The sequence below is a fragment of the Ahaetulla prasina genome, chromosome 4 (genome assembly GCF_028640845.1).
Source record: "Ahaetulla prasina isolate Xishuangbanna chromosome 4, ASM2864084v1, whole genome shotgun sequence".
NCBI lineage: Eukaryota > Metazoa > Chordata > Lepidosauria > Squamata > Colubridae > Ahaetulla > Ahaetulla prasina.
The window spans coordinates 6,035,933-6,056,005 of NC_080542.1; the positions used below are offsets into that span (position 1 = coordinate 6,035,933).

A 20,073-nucleotide genomic window follows, 5' to 3' on the forward strand; every position below is an offset into this window, starting at 1 on the left:
TGATTAGCTTAAAGTCCCCCAGCCAGTTTTCATCTCTAATGCGGAACTAGAACTCATTGTCTCCTGGTGATTGACCCAAAGTCACCCAGCCACCTTTCATCTCTATGGCAGAATTAGAAGTCACCGTCTCCTAGATGATTGGTCCATAGTCACCCAGCTGTATTCCATGCTTAAGGCAGGACTAGAATTCACCGTCTCATGGTGATTGGCCCAAAGTCACCCAGCCACCTTTTATCTCCAAGGTGGAACTAGAACTCACCGTCTCCTAGTGATTGACTCAAAGTAACCAGCTGGGATTTCATGCCTAAGGCAGGATTAGAACTCACCATCTCCTGGTGATTGGCTCAGTCACCCAGCCAGTTTTCATCTCTAATGCGGAACTAGAACTCACCGTCTCCTGGTGATTGGCCCAAAGTCACCCAGTCACCTTTCATCTCTTAAGGAGGAACTAGAACTCACTGCCACCTGGTGATTGGCCCAAAGTCACCCAGTCACCTTTCATCTCTTAAGGAGGAACTAGAACTCACTGACACCTAGTGATTGGCCCAAAGTCACCTAACCGCTTTTCATCTCTAAGGAGGAACTAGAACTCACCGTCACCTGGCAATTTGGCCAAAGTCACCCAGTCGGGCTTCTGTGCCTAAGGTAGGACTAGAATTCACTTTCTCTTTCTGAGGGCCCCCAAAATCATCCAGTTTTGACACCCCTGCCTAGGCAGAACTAGAGCTCCCGTCTCCTAGCTTGTAGCCAGTTTCTGACTTTGAAAACAAGGGATGATCCAAACAGCGTGAAGAATTCCTATTCCAAAGAAGGCAGATTAAAAAAAAAGCTCTCCAGCTACATCCGGTTTCGATTCTTGAATTATTCTTTATTTATTTGATTCTTTTCCACCCAGAAAAGCAAAATAGTTTGTGCATCAGGGGGAAATCCACGATTTTGAGGAGATCGGGAAGAGCAGAAATATTAATTAATATTAATTAAGTCACTTAAGTAATAGGAATTAATACAAGTCATTTGAATATTAATTCAAATGGAAATTCCTTTCCTGGCAAGAATTTAGATTTTCCTCCGCAGAGAAATTTAATCTCTTAAAATGTCCCCAATTCATCCCTGCCGAAGCCCATGCTGGCTGGGGATGATGGGTTTTTTTTGCACCTAGACGACGGGAGGACAGAGCTCGAAGATCCCAGAGGCGTAAAAAAAAAATCCCGACGATCCTTTAAAAAGCCAAGGAAAGAATTTTTTTTTTTTAGAAAAAAAACCCCAGATTATTATTATTATTATTTGCAAGCCGGATTGGATAAGAATTGAGCGGCGGGCGCCCGGTTGGAGAAGGCGAGCCCGCTCCACGCTGAAGGCCTGGGGGAAAAGAGCACGACAGCGCCCTCTTAGGATTGCTGGAGGGAAATAAACCCAAGCGCTGACCAATCAGAATGCTTTAAACGAAAAAAACAACAACGCTCGGAGACCCCTTCCTTCGGCTCCGACCCGCCTTCGTTACCCAAGGCCACGCCTCCCCTTGGCGCTTCCCGTGCGCCCATTGGCGGCTTTCCCTCGGCCAATCGACCAACCAATCCCTTCCCGCCAGCCTTTTGGTTGGAATTCTCGGCGCGCGCGAGGCGTTTCGTCGAGCGCGCGGGGCAAAAGGAAACGGCGGGGGAAAAAAAAGAAAAGGGCGCGGGTAGAGCGGCCCCGCCCTCCCGTGACGTCACAGGTTGGCCTTCCAGGGCTTTGCTAGGGAAGGGGAGGAATTGGGGAGATGCACGTGCGGGGGGTTGTTGAAATCTTGCAATCTAATATTTCTTGGCTTTGTGCTATTGCTTTGCAGTTTGGTGGGGGGCGTGTAGGAGAGCTTCACCGGTTGCATTTCTGCCTGTTGCTGGGCAGGGTACAGCAAAGCAAAGGATAAGCGAGCAGGGGGTGGGGGCGGCTTTGGGAAGTGGGGGTGGGAGAGGATGCAAGGTTGTTGGGAGGGGGGAGAGATTTTCCTTGGGGGCAGGCGGGGGGGGGAAATCAATAAAGCCCCCCCTCCCACACACTGCCCTAGGCAGGGGGTTGGACTAGATGACCTCGGGTGCCCCTGGGCGGCCCCTGGGATTGCTCTGGTCTCTGTAGGGTTGGCAGGGGAGGGGATTGCATTCGCATGACGCCCTTTAGAGTGGGGTTAACCTTCTTTCTTCCGCCAACCCTATAAGGTGGGGCTGGGCTGAGAGGAACTGGCGCAAAGCCACCCAGCTGGCTTTCCTGCCTAAGGTGGGACTAGAACTCCCAGGCTCCAGGGGATTGGGCCAGAGTTACCTAGCCAACTTTCGTGTCTAAGTTGGGACTAGAACTCCCAGTCTCCTGGTGATTGGGCCAGAGTTACCTAGCCAACTTTCGTGCCTAAGGCGGAACTAGAACTCCCATTTCCCAGTGATTGGCCAAAAGTCACCCAGGCGGCTTTTGTACCTAAGGTGGGACTAGAACTCCCAGTCTCCTGGTGATTGGGCCAGAGTTACCTAGCCAACTTTCGTGCCTAAGGCGGAACTAGAACTCCCATCTCCCAGTGATTGGCCCAAAGTCACCCAGGTGGCTTTCGTGCCTAAGGTGGGACTAGAACTCCCAGGCTCCAGGTGATTGGGCCAGAGTTACCTAGCCAATTTTCGTGTCTAAGGCAGAACTAGAATTCCCATCTCCCAGTGATTGGCCCAAAGTCACCCAGGTGGCTTTCGTGCCTAAGGTGGGACTAGAACTCCCAGTCTCCTGGTGATTGGGCCAGAGTCACCCAGCTGGCTTTCCTACCTAAGGCGGAACTAGAACTCCCATCTCCCAGTGATTGGCCCAAAGTCACCCAGGTGGCTCTCATGCCTAAGTCCGGATTAGAACTCCCAGTCTCCTGGTGATTGGTCCAAAGTCATCGAGCAGGCTTTCATGCCCCAGGCCGAACTAGAATTCCCAATCTCCTGGTGATTGGCCCAGAGTCACTCAGTAAGCTTTCATGCCTAAGGTGGGACTAGAACTCCCAGTCACCTGGTGATTGGCCCAAAGTCACCCAGCTAGCTTTCATGGTTTAAAGCCAGACTTGAACTCACGGTCTCCTGCTTTCTAACCTGGTGCCTCAAACTAGCTTTCTTCCGTGCCACGTGAGAAAGGAGGGGATTGGCTCAAATTGTGAGGGAATCATCAACCCTTCATCGCCCCATCCGTCTCTTCTCCAACCGCTAGCCCCTTCCCGTGGGCGTGAGTTCGAATCCTAACCCTCCTTCCCCCTGGTGAAAAGCTCAGCCGCCAATTAATCCGGAGGTCAGCAGGTTGAATTAAAAAAAAAAAAATCTGATATAATCGTGATGTGCTTTTTATAAATCTGGGATCTCGAAAGGAAGCCGCCGGATTGATCTCCCAGCCATTTTTCCCCCCCTCCATCCTTCATTCTGTGGCTTTCTCTGATTTTATTTCCTTTTTTTTTTTTTTTTGCAGTTTTCCTGAGGAACGGGAAGGAATGGCGGCTTCGGAAGCTGTGGACGGTAAATTCCTACAACCAGGTTCATCTGGGAGGGAACGTGAAAAGAATTTTAAAAAGGGGGGGAAATTAGCTTTATTCCTGCCCCCTCCCCAATATCTGTTTCCACCTAGACTGTAGGAGCCGGCTGCCCCTTTGCTCCATGACAGATGATGATCTCTCTGCTTATCCTGGCTTGGCTAACCTCCTGATGGGTCTGAAAAAACACATCGATCCTTCGGGGATGACCATCGCTTTGGCCCAACCATTGGAAGAGGTGAGAGGAGAGATGGCTGGAGTGGGGCAAAGAATAGAATAGAATAGAATAGAATAGAATAGAATAGAAAAGAAAATATGGAATGGAATGGAATGGAATGGAATAGAATAGAATAGAATAGAATAGAATAGAAAATATGGAATGGAATGGAATAGAATAGAAAATATGGAATGGAATGGAATAGAATAGAATAGAATAGAAAATATGGAATAGAATAGAATAGAATAGAAAATATGGAATGGAATAGAATAGAATAGAATAGAAAATATGGAATGGAATAGAATAGAATAGAATAGAAAATATGGAATGGAATGGAATAGAATAGAATAGAAAATATGGAATGGAATAGAATAGAATAGAATAGAATAGAAAATATGGAATAGAATAGAATAGAATAGAAAAGAATAGAATAGAATTTTTTATTGGCCAAGTGTGATTGGACACACAAGGAATTTGTCTTGGTGCATATGCTCAGTGTATATAAAAGAAAAGATACCTTCATCCATTTACAACACGAATGATGGTCAGTATATCAATATAAATCATAAGGATTGCCAGCAACAAAGTTACAGTCATACAGTCATAAGTGGAAAGAGATTGGCGATGGGAACGATGAGAAGATTAATAGTAGTGCAGATTTAGTAAATAGTTTGACAGTGTTGAGGGAATTATTTGTTTAGCAGAGTGATGGCCTTCGGGAAAAAACTGTTCTTGTGTCTAGTTGTTCTGGTGTGCAGTGCTCTATAGCGTCGTTTTGAGGGTAGGAGTTGAAACAGTTTATGTCCTGGATGTGAGGGATCTGTAAATATTTTCACGGCCCTCTTCTTGATTTGTGCAGTATACACAGTATATACATTGTGCAGTTCCTAGTCCTCAGTGAGGTGCTTCTGCTGAGCCTCCTTGATGGCCAGATCCAATTTGAACTGAGCTGTTTTGCCAACTCTTTCTTTCTTTCTTTTTTTTAAAGAATTTTTATTTTTAACAAAAAGGTCCTCAATGGAAGGCAGGTTGGTAGCAATTATTTTTTCTGCAGTTCTAATGATCCTCTGAAGTCTGTGTCTTTCTTGTTGGGTTGCATAATAGTAGGCATACAGGTAGTCTTTAACAGATTAATAGAGATGGGAAGGATCTTGTAGGTCATCTAGTCCAGTGGTCACCAACTGGTGGTCCGTGAGAAAATTTTGGTGGTCCACAGAAAAATTATTTGCATTTTTTTTATATGGCACTAAATCGGGGGTCCTCAAAACTACGGCCCCTGGGACAGATACGTGCAATGAACGTTTGTGTTGCTGCAGAGAGTCTCCCCCTTTGGGGGTCTTTGTGTGGGTCGGAGGGGGGCAGAAACTTGGGGTCTGCTTCAACCTCCTGTTGCGGGGCTTTGGGCGAAGGCTGGACGGACGCGCCGCTGGTGGCGAAGAGCCGGAGGGCCTCATTCCAGTGGGACTACATCATGGCCTGGAACTGGTTGACCATCTCAGCCTGCTGAGCCTCCAGGCGCCGGTACCTGGCCTTGCACTCTCGCAGGTCTTCCCTTTGCTTGGAAAGCCTATGTTCCTAGTCCTCAGTGACGTGCTTCTGCTGAGCTTCCTTCTTGGCCAGATCCAATTTGAACTGAGCTGTTTTGCCAACTATTTCTCTCTTTTTTTTAAAAAAAAAAAGAAAATTTATTTTTAACAAAAAAAAAAACCATTCACATCAAACAATTTCAATATGCTGAAGGGGTGTTTACATATCTTCTTGTGCAATCTCAAGATGAAGATCTCTTTCATAAATATATTTTTATTTTTCTAACATATTTTCCCATCTAGCCAATTATAGAATGAATCCCATATTTTATAATATGGCTTATCTTCTTGATCTCTAATTTCAAAAGTCAATTTACTCATCTCCGTACATTCCATCGTCTTCCTAATTATTTCATCTTGCAAAGGTAATTTCTCATTTTTCCAGTTTTTGGCAAACACAATCCTGGCTGCTGTAATAATATTCACAATCAAATATTTTACATCTCTAGTATATATCTCTGGAATAATTCCCAACGGAAAGACTTCTGGCTTAAAGTCTATGTGTTTTTTAATCATTTTCTCCAACCATGTGTGTATCTTAGTCCAATATCTTTTCCCTTCAACGCATGTACACCATATATGGTAATCTTATTCTAATCCTATTCTTGAATACAGCTCATCTGTCTGGAACCCTTACCACATCTCTGACATTAATACTATCGAACGCGTCCAGAAATATTTTACTAGAAGAGTTCTCCACTCCTCTGAAAACAACAAAATACCTTATGCCACCAGACTTGAAATCCTGAGATTAGAAAACTTAGAACTCCGTCGCCTTCGACGAGACCTAAGTTTAACACACAGAATCATCTATTGTAATATCCTTCCTGTAAAAGACTACTTCAGCTTCAATCGCAACAATACAGGAGCAAACAATAGATTTAAACTTAATGTCAGCCACTTCAAACTTGATTGCAGAAAATATGACTTTTGTAACAGAGTTGTTAACGCTTGGAACTCATTACCTGACTATATAGTCTCTACTCCAGGGGTGTCCAAAGTTTTTTGAGTGAGGGCCAAATACAGAAAAATAAGCAAAGGCACGGGCCACGGGGCAGGGGGGGGCTAAAAATTTTTGTACCAGTTCTGTGGGCGTGGCTTATTTTGGGGTGTGGCTTGGTGGTCATGTGACTGGTGGGCGTGGCTAACTCCTCATGTGACTGAGTGGATGTGGCTATGGGCATAGAAACCTAAATACATAGAGACCTAAATACTGACAGCGGCTACCAGTAATCCTCGGCTTGCAACCACTCATTTAGCGACCAATACAACAGCACTGAAAAAAGTGACTTACCACCAGTCTTTGCATTTATGACCTTCGCAGCATCCCCAGTTACATCAAAAGTCAAGCTTTTGGCAACCAGCATGTATTTACTGGGGATTTTCCGCCGTCCGTCGCGAACTCTCTTCCCACTGAGGGAGACACAGCAGCCAATGGAGGGACTCCGGGGAGGCCCAGGCGAGGCCCGCACCGCTTCCTCGCAGCCACTCAGGTGTGCCACGCGGCTCCCACCCAGGCCAGAAAGGGACGGGGCTAACTAGGGGGCGAGAGTGGGCGGGCACCGGCCCCTCCTCCGAACGCCGAGTGGCGGCGCGGAGCGGCAGGCGCGGCGGCCAATGGGAGCGGGCGAGCTCAGCCGCGTCACGGGCCGGCACACGGGCCCGCGGCTGAGGTAAAGCGGAGCGTGTGGCGGGGCGCCGCGGCGGCTGCTTCGGCGGCGCATGGAGGCGATGCCTTGCCGCGACCGGCGCGTGGTGGGCCCGGCGGGGGCAGAGGCCGGGATGCCGGCGAGCGGCGAGGGCGGGCCTCAGCAGCTGCGCTTCGCCGACCCCGGCCCGGGCAGCGGTGACAGCCTGAGCCCGGACAGCAGCAGCAGCAGCGCCGACGGCAGCCGATGCTGCTGCGCTGGCGGAACGGCTGCTGTGCGGGCGACGGGCGCCGAGGAGGCCACGGCCACGCCGGGCGACGGCGACGCATCACGACTGGCCGGGATCGGCGGCCCAGCTCAAACTCCTGCCCATGAACGACCAGATCCGGGAGCTGCAGACCATCATCCGCGACAAGTAGCGCCCATTGAGTAGCGTGCAGAGCGCCGCGCCTGGAGAGGATCCCGCGGGCTGGGAAGCAGAGCGCCGCCCGCCTGGCTTCCGGGCTGCAGCCTGGGACGATGGCGCCGCCGCCCGCCTCTTCCTCTGTCTGGTGGGCCGGGCTGGAGCCATGGGCGCCCTGGGCGCCTACAGCCCAGTGGCGGAATGGCCGCCCGCAGCCCCGGTGGGCGGGATCGCCTCAGCGGAGCCACTCCGCATCTGCAACCGGCGAGCGGCGGCTTCCTTGGGGCCAGGACGGGGCCGCACCCCACTGTCCACCGAGAATTTCAACTGACCAGTTTGGACACCCCTGCTCTACTCAAAATCCCAAAATCTTCAACCAAAAACTACCTACCTTTGACCTCACCCCGTTCCTTAGAGGACTATAAGGGGCGTGCATAAGAGCACAATAGTGCCTACCATTCCTGTCCTATTGTTCTCTTCATTATAGTATTATATGCATACTTTTACTTATATATACTTTTTCTCTCATGATGAATTATTGTTTATGTTGACGATTGTATATACTGTTGTGACAAAATTAAAAAAAATGATCCAGATGCCTGATGACACTTCCAACATTTTTCAGATTTGTCTTTAAACATTCTTGCAATTCTTGTCACCTGTAAAACATCTTCTACAAATTCTCTTTATATGCTGTAGACATTGTCATTTTATAATTATACATCCATAGTTTTTGCCAGGCATCTAAATCTATCCCATAGGCAATATTCTTCCTCCAAGCAATCATAGTTTCTTTTACTTGTTCTTCCCCCATTTTTTTCTTCTAATAAATATCCATACAGTTTCTTAATCAAATTGTCATCAGAACCAGTTAAAAATCTTATCAAAAGCAGTTATATTATTATCAAAGCCTTCTGTTTTAACATCTATCATATCTGGATTGTATTTGCAAATAAGAAAACCAACTAACCAACAAGAAAAACACAGACTTCAGAGGATAATTAGAACTGCAGAAAAAACAATTGCTACCAACCTGCCTTCCATGGAGGACCTGTATACTGCACGAATCAAGAAGAGGGCCGTGAAAATATTTACAGATCCCTCACATCCTGGACATAAACTGTTTCAACTCCTACCCTCAAAACGACGCTATAGAGCACTGCACACCAAAACAACTAGACACAAGAACAGTTTTTCCCCGAAGGCCATCACTCTGCTAAACAAATAATTCCATCAACACTGTCAGACTATTTACTGAATCTGCACTACTATTAATCGTTTCATAGTTCCCATCACCAATCTCTTTCCACTTATGACTGTATGACTATAACTTGTTGCTGGCAATCCTTATGATTGATATTGATATATTGACCATCAATTGTGTTGTAAATGTCGTACCTTGATGAACGTATCTTTTCTTTTATGTACACTGAGAGCATATGCACCAAGACAAATTCCTTGTGTGTCCAATCACACTTGGCCAATAAAATTCTATTCTATTCTATTCTAATTATTATGCCTTCGGCTGAAGAGGTTGTTCAAAAATGCTTTTAAAAGTAAAAAAAAAAAAAGGCTCTGACGATCGCGTGACACAGCTGGGCATTTGGGGGGGGGGGCAGGTATTTTTGCTACCGGTTCTCCAAACCACCTACTGCCATTGCTACCGGATCAGCCGAACCGGGAGCATTTCACCCCGGTTACACCCGTGTTCAGTGAATCGGGCTTCCGCGTTGACTTTATTTGAAGGTCGCAAAAGAGGGACTCCCGGGATGCCACGGCCGTCATAAATATGAGTCAGTTTACCAAGCGTCTGAATTTTTGATCACGTGACTGTTGCTGCTGCAACGGTCGTAAGTGTGAAACACGGGCCATCGGTCGCTTTATTCAGTCCCGTTGTAACTTGCGACGGTCACTAAACGAACCATCGTAAGTCTAGGACTGCCTGTAGAGGTACGCTGAGAGTTTTGCCCCATCGTACGACTGTCTCATCAGAAGGCCGCAAAAGGGGATGAGGATCCCGTCCCTGGGTCCGTCGTAAACGTGAGTCAGCTGTCGGGCATCCGAACGTAAAATTGTGCGATTGTGGGGATGCTACAACGGGTCATGGTAAGCATGAAAAGTGGCCGTGAGTCACTGCGAACGGTCACTAAATGAACTGTCGCAAGCCTGAATTCCTGGAAAAAAATCCATATTTTTCCGTGTTTGGGGTCAGGCGTTGCGAAAGAGGTGAAGGAAAATTAGGATCTAAATCAGCATTTTTCCATTTCAGCCACTTGAAGACGGGGGTGGACTTCAAGTCCCAGAATTCCCTAGCCGGCTGGGGGAATTCTGGGAATTGAAGTCCATCCCTCTCAAATAACCAAGGTTAAAAGATACGAGGTAGAATTTAAGGAAGATCTTAAAGGGGTTGGGGGATTATGTTGCATTGCAGATCTTAAGCTTTGAATGAGCAAATGGACCATATTCCCTGCTCGTCGTGTGCAGCGCAGAGAGCTAAAACAAACACCACAAAAAGAAAAATATTTACCCATGTAAGCTGCGGGGTTCGACGTCTCTTGAGGCGGTATTTTTTTGCCCCCCATTTATGATAGCGCGTGACATACACACGGCAGCTAAGCCAACCACAGGAAGAGAGCAGAAGTAATAAGGGGAAATCGTGCGTTAACGCTAGGTCCGGTTCCTAAGGACGGACAGAAAATCGGCGCGTTTTTATCCAGCGTGTTTATCTAATTCAGAGTTCAGAGATTTGTCGGGTTGCGTGAATCGGGTAGCTCGGTTCTTTTTCTGGGTTAAAAAAAAAGGGGGGGGAAAACGTATTTGGACCCAGGATATTCAGCAGAGCTGAAATGAAGTTAACTGGAAGTTAATTCTTCCCGCTGGCACTCCAAGAAATCTTGTGGGGGGGGGGGGAAATGGGTGTTTTGGTGTCTGCTTGCAAAATAGTCTGTGTTCAGTGCCCTTAAGATGAATAGTCTATTCCAGCTTCTATACATTGCCTGCCTGCCTGCCTCTCTCTCTCTCTCTCTCTCTCTCTCATCCATCCATCCATCTCTCTCTCTCTCTCTCTCTCTCTCTCATCCATCCATCCATCTCTCTCTCTCATCCATCTATCCATCTCTCTCTCTCATTCATCCATCCATCCATCTCTCTCCCATCCATCCATCCATCTCTCTCTCTCATCCATCTATCCCTCTCTCTCTCTCTCTCATTCATCCATCCATCCATCTCTCTCTCCCATCCATCCATCCATCTCTCTCTCCCATCCATCCATCCATCTCTCTCTCTCATCCATCTATCCATCTCTCTCTCATCCATCCATCTCTCTCTCTCTCTCTCTCATCCATCTATCCATCTCTCTCTCTCATCCATCTATCCATCTCTCTCTCATCCATCCATCTCTCTCTCTCTCTCTCATCCATCTATCCATCTCTCTCTCTCTCTCATTCATCCATCCATCCATCTCTCTCTCTCATCCATCTATCCATCTCTCTCTCTCTCTCATTCATCCATCCATCCATCTCTCTCTCCCATCCATCCATCCATCTCTCTCTCTCATCCATCTATCCATATCTCTCTCATCCATCCATCTCTCTCTCTCTCTCTCTCATCCATCTATCCATCTCTCTCTCTCTCTCATTCATCCATCCATCCATCTCTCTCTCCCATCCATCCATCTCTCTCTCTCTCTCATCCATCTATCCATCTCTCTCTCTCTCTCATTCATCCATCCATCCATCCATCTCTCTCTCCCATCCATCCATCCATCTCTCTCTCTCATCCATCTATCCATCTCTCTCTCATCCATCCATCTCTCTCTCTCTCTCTCTCTCATCCATCTATCCATCTCTCTCTCATCCATCCATCCATCTCTCATCCATCTATCCATCTCTCTCTCTCATCCATCCATCTCTCTCTCTCATTCATCCATCCATCCATCTCTCTCTCCCATCCATCCATCCATCTCTCTCTCTCTTTTTTTTGTTGTTGTTGTTTACATTTATACCCCGCCCTTCTCCGAAGACTCAGGGCGGCTTACAGTGTATAAGGCAATAGTCTCATTCTATTTGTATATTTTTACAAAGTCAACTTATTGCCCCCCCAACAATCTGGGTCCTCATTTTACCTACCTTATAAAGGATGGAAGGCTGAGTCAACCTTGGGCCGGGCTTGAACCTGCAGTAATTGCAGGCTTTGTGTTCTTAATAACAGGCTTTACCAGCCTGAGCTATCCGGCCCCTCTCTCTCTCTCATCCATCCATCTCTCTCTCATCCATCCATCCATCTCTCTCTCTCTCTCTCTCTCTCTCTCTCATCCATCTATCCATCTCTCTCTCTCTGTCTCTCACATCCATCCATCCATCCATCTCTCTCTCATCCATCCATCCATCTCTCTCTCTCTCTCTCATCCATCCATCTCTCTCTCTCCCTCTCTCATCCATCTATCCATCTCTCTCTCTCTGTCTCTCACATCCATCCATCCATCCATCTCTCATCTATCCATCCATCTCTCTCTCTCTCATCCATCCATCCATCTCTCTCCCTCTTTCTATCTTTCTTTCTTTCTGTCTGTCTATCTATCTATCTAAACTAATCTATCAATATCTACCTACCTACAACACCAGCCTTGCAAGGTAGGTTTGGCTGAAAGAGCGTGATTAGCCCAAGGTCACTCAGTTGGCTTTGTGTCTAAGGAGGACTAGAACTCTTAGCCTCCTGCTGGTGCCTCAGTCTCTCTCTCTCTCTCTTCCTCTCTCTCTCCTTCTCCCTCTCCCTCCCTCCCTCCCTCCATACATACATACATACATACATACATACATAAATGTTTGTGTATGTATGTATGTATGAGCTAGCCATACCCTTACTCGGATTCGAACTTGGGCTGCCTGCATATTAGGCAGTTGTATTAACCTCTGAGCCATTTATCTTCTTTATCAGCAAATATATATTTGGTATAAAATGGTTGGTTGTGAATGCGACTGCCTGAGGGCTCCTGGATCAGAGCTGAAAGGTGATAGGGAAGCAATATGCCTCCCTCCCACATTGGGGCAGACCAGCCGGTAGGTTTCACATTTTGTTACCACTGGGTTTGCTGCGCGCCCACTCGTTTCGCGCACCCGCCTTCTGCATATGCGCCCAGCCTCAAAAATGTGCCTACATAGAATGGCATGGAGCCGGGGTGGATGAGCCCACCTGCAATTTCCGCTACCGGTTCAGCCGAACCGGTCTGAACCATATGAATACCATCTCTAACACACACACACACATATATACAATATATGTCTCTGCCTTCCTCTAGCTACTGTCTCTGTATCTCTATCAATTTCTATCTACCTCTGTGTCTTCCTATTCATCTCTATCTCTTTCTGTCTATATTGATCTATTTCTATATCTATCTACTTATCATGCAGAATGAAGAAAATTTGGTAAAACAAATTATAAATCAAATTCAGGCGCATATTAGAATTAGAATAGAATTTATTGGCCAAGTGTGATTGGACACACAAGGAATTTGTCTTGGTGCATATGCTCTCAGTGTACATAAAAGAAAAGATACGTTCATCAAGGTACGACATTTACAACGCAATTGATGGTCAATATATCAATATAAATCATAAGGATTGCCAGCAACAAGTTATAGTCATACAGTCATAAGTGGAAAGAGATTGGTGATGAGAACTATGAAACGATTAATAGTAGTGCAGATTCAGTAAATAGTCTGACAGTGTTGATGGAATTATTTGTTTAGCAGAGTGATGGCCTTCGGGAAAAAACTGTTCTTGTGTCTAGTTGTTCTGGTGTGCAGTGCTCTATAGCGTTGTTTTGAGGGTAGGGGTTGAAACAGTTTATGTCCTGGATGTGAGGGATCTGTAAATATTTTCACGGCCCTCTTCTTGATTCGTGCAGTATACAGGTCCTCAATGGAAGGCAGGTTGGTAGCAATTGTTTTTTCTGCAGTTCTAATTATCCTCTGAAGTCTGTGTTTTTCTTGTTGGGTTGCAGAACCGAACCAGACAGTTATAGAGGTGCAAATGACAGACTCAATAATTCCTCTGTAGAATTGGATCAGCAGCTCCTTGGGCAGTTTGAGCTTACTGAGTTGGCGCAGAAAGAACATTCTTTGTTGTCCTTTTTTAATGTTGTCCTTTTTTAATATAAAGAGATTGTATAATGTGTTGATAGAAATAGACTCTGAAAGGGATTTAGTAAAGGATTGTATGATAAAATGGGCACAAAATATCCAAGAACCAATATTTTTGGAAACTTGGGAAAAAATTTGGGTTAGAAATGTTAAATTTACGCAAGCACAGAACTTGAGGGAAAATTTTTATAAAATGTTTTATAGGTGGCACTTAGACCCTAAGAAACTATCGTGTATATATCCAGATATGCAAGCGAAATGTTGGAGATGTAATTGTGATGATGCTACATATTTTCATATTTGGTGGACTTGTGAGAAGATTAAGGCTTTTTGGATAAGGATCTGTGGATTATACAAAATGTTTTGAAAAAGAAGATAAAGTTCCTACCGCAATTTTTCTCATTGGGAATTATTACGGACTGTACAGTAATTGAGACCAAGTTAATTTTAAACTTAATAACAGTGGCAAGACTACTGATAGGACAATACTGGAAGAAAAAAGAGTTACCTACAATAGAAGAATGGATATTGAAAGTTGCTAATTTGGCTGAGATGGCTAAAATCTCAGCCTTTTTGAAAGACACTACACAAGAAAAATATCTTAACTGAATGGAAAAAATGGATTGAATACACGCAAAATAGATATCAGATTAAGAGATATCAGATTGCTTTTGAATAATTAGGATGTATTTATCTGTGATTTGTATGGGGGAAGTTAGGATTTGAGAAGAAGGGTAGGATTATAATTTGTGTTAGGGAAAATTTAGCGAATGATTGTTTTTTCTTTTGAACTATACCTTGTGTTTGTTCTGGGAAGTGGGGGGGGGAGGAGGGTGGTTTTGGAGGGAGGGGAGGGATGAAGTGAGGGGGGAAAATTTTTGTAAAAACTTTTTCAATAAAAAAAAAGAAAGAGATAGAGATGAACAGAAAGAGACATACAGTAAACAGACAATCTACCTACTTACCTGCTGTTTCACCCCCTCCCTTCTCTTTCTGTCTTTATCTACTCTCAGTATCTCTATCAACCAATTTATATCTATCTACATTTGAGTATAGGGGCCGCAGTGGCCAAGACGCTGGGCTTTGTGGATTGAAAGGTCGGCAGTTCAGCGGTTCGAATCCCTAGTGCCGCGTAACAGGGTGAGCTCCCGTGGTTTGTCCCAGCTTCTGCCAACCTAGCAGTTTCGAAAGCAGGTTAAAAAAATGGAAGTAGAAAAAATAGGGACCACCTTTGGTGGGAAGGTAACAGCGTTCCGTGCACCTTTGGCATTGAGTCATGCCGGCCACGTGACCACCGAGATATCTTCGGACAGCGCTGGCTCTTCGGCTTTGAAACGGAGATGAGCACTGCCCCCTAGAGTCAGGAACGACTAGCACATATGTGCGAGGGGAACCCTTACCTTTACATCTGTGTATGTCTCTTTCTATCCCTCTCTCTATCTCTTTCTGCCTATATATTTGTCTATGTACCTATCTAAGGTTGATAGACAGACAGTTATGTATATATATAGATTGATATAGACAAAAAGAGAGAGAGATAAGTGGATAGAAAGAGACTTTGATGGGTAATCTATCTATCTATCTATCATCTATCATCTATATCCTCTCTCTCTCTCTCTCTCTCTTGTCTCTCATCTATATCCTACCTACCTACCTACCTACCTACCTATCTCTATCTATCTTTCTATCTTTCTATCTATCTATCTATCTATCTATCTATCTATCTATCTATCTATCTGTTAAGTTTGGGTATTGACGAGGCAGGAGACCAGGTTAGTGACAACAGCTCTTTAATATAGTGTGACCCAGCAAAACTCTGGAGAAAAACCTCTCCTTATATACACTTCAGCCTGAGGCTGCATCCAATCAGAAACGAGATATTTCCCGCCTAAAACTCCCGCCAAAACTTACAGTAATACATTACACTCCTTCCCTCCCAGAAGGCACTTTGCCAATATTTGCATATTACTTCTCTACGTAGTCCTGCAGGTACGTGGGGCGTCTCCTGACTCTCCCGGACCTGCGCAGTTCACTTTCTGGAGTTGAGTCGAGCTTGCCGGAGGGACTTTTCGTTCCTCTGAGCTCCTCCTCCCGCCATCCGCCCTGGATTATTCGCCGGCTCGGACCTGCTGTCCTCTAGAGGGACCGGAGGTGTCGCTGGACCTCGCCTGACTCAGATAAGTCTCTGTTTGGTTCTTTGCTTACGCTTTCTGTTTGTTCTTGGCGCCGTCAGCTGTGGGGTTAATTAAATCATAGTCAGGGCTGTTCTCGCCTAATTCTGCCTTATCGCTCAATCTGTTTCTTAATTGATCTATGTGGCGCCCAGATTCTGCCATCGTCTAGTTCCACTAGATAAGATTTGGGGCCCGTTTGTCTATGACTATCCCCTCTTCCAGTTAGGGCCGTCGCTGTAATTATGTGCCCACACCGAGTCTCCTATGTTTAACTCTCGGATTCTATCTGGTTTTGTTTTGAACCCGTCCTGTACGTAGTTCGGTGTAGCCGGTCTAGCGGGCACCGTAGCTTCCGCCCATTAATAGCTCGGCTGGGCTGCGGCCGGTGGCCACACAGGGGTCCTGTGTTGGACGGTTAGGAATCGTCGATTTGTGCCTGCCAATCGCCGGGCCGCTTCGTGATAGCGCTTCTTCGCACTCCGGACAAACGTTCAGCAAGGCCGCTCGACGCAGGGTGGAACGGCGCTGAGAGGGCATGTCGGATGCCCTCTTCAGCCAGGTACCCTTCAAATAATGCTGCGGTGAACTGTGGGCGTTATCGGACACGAGGGTGTCCGGTAGCCCGTGCGTGGCGAAAAGGTGTTTTAGTGCTGAGATGACAGCTCCAGCGGTTGTGGATTTCATTAGGATGATCTCCAGCCATTTGGAGAATGCATCCACCACAATTAGAAATGTTTGGCCGTGGAAGGGCCGGCAAAATCAATGTGTATGCGGACCAAGGGCCTTGGGGTTTCTCCCACTCCAAAACTGGGGCCGAGGTGGTAGTGGTCTGATTCCTGACATACTTGGCATCGCCAACCCTGTCACTGATTTCCCTGTCCATTAGGGGCCACCAGACATAGCTCCTAGCCAAACCCTTCATCCTCACAATTCCTGGGTGACCCTCATGCAGGAGTTCCAGAACTTTTTCTCAGCTTCTCTGGAACTACCACCCTATCCCCCAGAGCAGGCACCCCTTGCACAGACAATTCTTTTTCTTTACAAATTCCTTGAAACGTTGCGCAGCGGCCATCCCTTGAACCCAACTGATTACAGTCCTTAAAACAACGTCGGTAGGAGGCCGAGCCACTTCCTGCGATGTGACTGGCCCAGAGTCCAAAGAGTCAATTAGTAGAACGGGTGTGCCCGGGTGGGGTCCTCGATTTCCCTGGCAATGGGCATCTGCTCAATGCGTCCGCATGCCCCAGCTCCTTTCCAGGCCGATGCTGCAGCTTGTAGGAGTATGCGTCAAAAAATAGTCCATCTGGTCAGTCTAGGTGAGAGTGCTACTGGCGTTGGGCGGTCGCCAGCCAGTAACCCCAATAGCGGTCTGTGATCAGTGATAATTTCAAATCTCGCCCAAAAGCGTATTCGTGAAATTTTTCACCCTGACACTATTGCGAGCCTCCTATCTAGCTGGCTGTAATTCCTTTCAGCCGGGGACATCGTTCGTGAATAGAACGCTATAGGGGCTTCAGTGCCGTTTGGGAGTCTGTGGCTAAGTACAGCTCCTACTCCATAGGGGACGATCACAAACCAATACTACCGGCAGTCTGTTGTTGTATTGTATTAACAGGCTATCACTTGATAGCAAACTTTTTACTGCCTCAAATGCCCTATTCTCTGACTTCCCCCACGACCAAACAGTGTTTTTTCCAAGCAATTTATGCAGCGGTTCAGCAACGGTTGCCTTGTCTTTTAAAAACACGGCGTAAAAGTTTACCAGACCCAGGAAAGCCTGGAGTTCTGTCTTGTTTTTGGGTGCTGGGGCTCTCTTTATCGCCTTGACTTTGCTCTCAGTGGGTGAATCCTTTTTGTCTATTCTATAGCCCAAAATTCAACAGATTCGACCCCTATCTGACACTTGCTTGCTTTGACTTTTAATCCTGCCGACCTAAAATGGCCAAAACTTTCCTTAATCGCTTCCCCAGTTCTCTTAAATCTTCCCTGATACCAACACATCATCGAAATAGTACGACTCCCGGTAACCCTTGTAGGAGCCGCTCCATCAAATTTTGGAATAGCCCCGGGGCCACACTCACCCCGAACTGTAACCGGGTGCACTTAAAGGCACCCCGGTGCGTTACAATGGTCTGGGCCTCAGCTGTGCTAGCATCTACGGGTAGCTGTTGGTACGCTTGTGCCAAGTCTAATTTGGCGAAAACTTGTCCGTGCCCTAGTGAGTGCAATAAGTGTTGCACTACTGGAACTGGGTAGGCGCTCTTTGCAATGCTTTGTTCAAGGTAGCCTTGTAATCAGCGCAAATCCTTATGGACCCGTCTGGTTTTATAGGGGTGACGATTGGCGTCTCCCATTTGGCATGGTCAACTGGCACTAGTATCCCCTGGCTGACTAATTTATCTAACTCTTTGTCGATTTTAGGTTTGAGTGCAAAAGGAACCCTCCTTGCCTTTAACCTAATGGGAGCTATTTGGGGTCTAAATTGAAGGAGATAGGGGTCCCTTGTACTTGCCTAAACGGTCCTCGAATCGTCTGCGAATTCCTCCAGTAGGGCGTTTTGCAGGTTGCATCCGCTCCGTGGACGCCAGTCACCCCATTCCCAACGCCTGAACCAGTCTAGCCCCAGCAAGCTTGGCAAGGTTCCTCGACTAACGTGATGGGCAGGGTCTTTTCGTATGTCCGATTGACCTCGACGGTCGTTGTCCCTCGAACAGGGATGCGGTTGCCCTGGTAATCCTGCACCCGGAGCCGTTGTTTCTGTAGCTTGCGCTTTGCGATGTCGGCAAGGCTTTCACAAAAGTGTCCCAGGACATGATTGTGATAGCTGATCCTGTGTCTACTTCCAGTCGGCACGGTACGCCTTCAATTGTCGGGTTTGTGAAGATCTTTTCTTCGATGCGGGTAGCTGCGTGGTCTATGGTAACAGTCATTCGGTTTGACTTCGCTCTTTCTTTCCTGTGCCAGCGGGTCGCCTCGCCGATCTCGCTCTGATTGGCTGGTTTGAAATTTCCGGAATGTGGGGTTTGCATCTCTGACTCAGAGCCGCTCTGATTGGCCGATTTGAATTTTCGGCGGGAAGGTTGGGGTGCTCGGCAGACTTGAGCCAGGTGCCCTTCCTTTCACACCGCCGCAAATGGCGCCCTGAACTTACATCTTTGGCGCTGATGTCGCCCGCAACTTCCGCATTCCTCCGGGTCTTCCCTTGTCGATTTTCCGGTGTAGTGGACTTCTTCCTCCTCTTCGCTGGTTGACTCACGATAGGTTTCTTCGTGGTGGACTGTGCTCGCTTTGCGCCCGCCATCGGCGTGAGTCGCTTTGTAAGGTGTCTGCTGCATGGTTGGACATCTCATGGGCTCTGGCTTCGTCCAGAGCGTTTGCCAATGTCAGGTTGCTCTTGGCTGTAACCGTCTCCTCAAACGGATGTCTCTGACCCCCGTATAAGTTGTTCCAGCAGCTCTTCGTCCAGATCGCGGTACTGCAATGCTTGGAGGCTTGTCTCAGGGCTGCCATGTAGTCGCTGATAGACTCGCCTTCTTGTTGCCTCGCTCCCCAAACTCGCACCGTCCGAACGATTTGGACGGGGCTGGTGCGAGTGATTCTTCAGGAGGGTCTGAAGGGTCTGCCACGATACGGAGTGTAGCGGTGTTGGCTCCGCTAGGGCTTCTGCGGCGATGACTGCTGACCCACAGTGGCTTATGAAGTAAGCCCGTTTGCGGTTGTCGGAGACTCCTGTAGCTCGTTGCCTCCAGGAAACTTTCGAAACGGGTCATATATATTCCCCATGTCTCCTGGGCAGGGTCAAACGGAGTGGGTGGCGTGTAGCCGGTCATCGCTGCAATGGCCGTCACCTTGCTGGGTTTGATTCTCGTAGTGAGTTCAGCTCTGTTCTGGTGCTCTGCCTCAAGATCCCATCCTCGTCGCCAATGTTAAGTTTGGGTATTGACGAGGCAGGAGACCAGGTTAGTGACAACAGCTCTTTAATATAGTGTGACCCAGCAAAACTCTGGAGAAAAACCTCTCCTTATATACACTTCAGCCTGAGGCTGCATCCAATCAGAAACGAGATATTTCCCGCCTAAAACTCCCGCCAAAACTTACAGTAATACATTACACTATCTATCTACATACACACACGGAGTTCTACCGGTTCGGGCAAACTAGTAGCACCGATGATCAGCTGGGAGCGAACCGGTTCTCCCCGACAATCAGATGGGCCTGCCCGCCCATCCGCCCACGCTATTTTCCTACCTTTTATCTTCTCAGCTGAGTTGCGTGGCAGAGTGGATTGCCGCACGAATCAGGTGTGTTACTCCTCTGAAGAAACCCGAAAGTGAAAATTTCTTCAAAATGTGCAGGCGCGCGCAGCGTGCATCAGGTGTGGGCGCGCG

General features: G+C 47.1%; 1 protein-coding gene across 2 annotated transcripts in view; it reads left to right on the top strand.

Annotated features, from left to right (window-relative positions):
- Positions 1 to 1,602: 1,602 nt before the first annotated feature.
- Positions 1,603 to 20,073, top strand: part of HAUS4 (HAUS augmin like complex subunit 4) — a 41,549-nt gene continuing 23,078 nt past the window's right edge. The window contains exons 1-3 of one of the 2 annotated variants that reach the window (XM_058183520.1): positions 1,603 to 1,714; positions 3,457 to 3,503; positions 3,613 to 3,755. In XM_058183520.1, the coding sequence (XP_058039503.1) occupies positions 3,479 to 3,503; positions 3,613 to 3,755 (168 nt within the window). In that variant the 5' untranslated portion in view covers positions 1,603 to 1,714; positions 3,457 to 3,478. Of the gene's footprint in view, positions 1,715 to 2,073; positions 3,283 to 3,456; positions 3,504 to 3,612; positions 3,756 to 20,073 lie in introns of those variants that run through there. The other variant, XM_058183521.1, reaches the window with a different exon arrangement.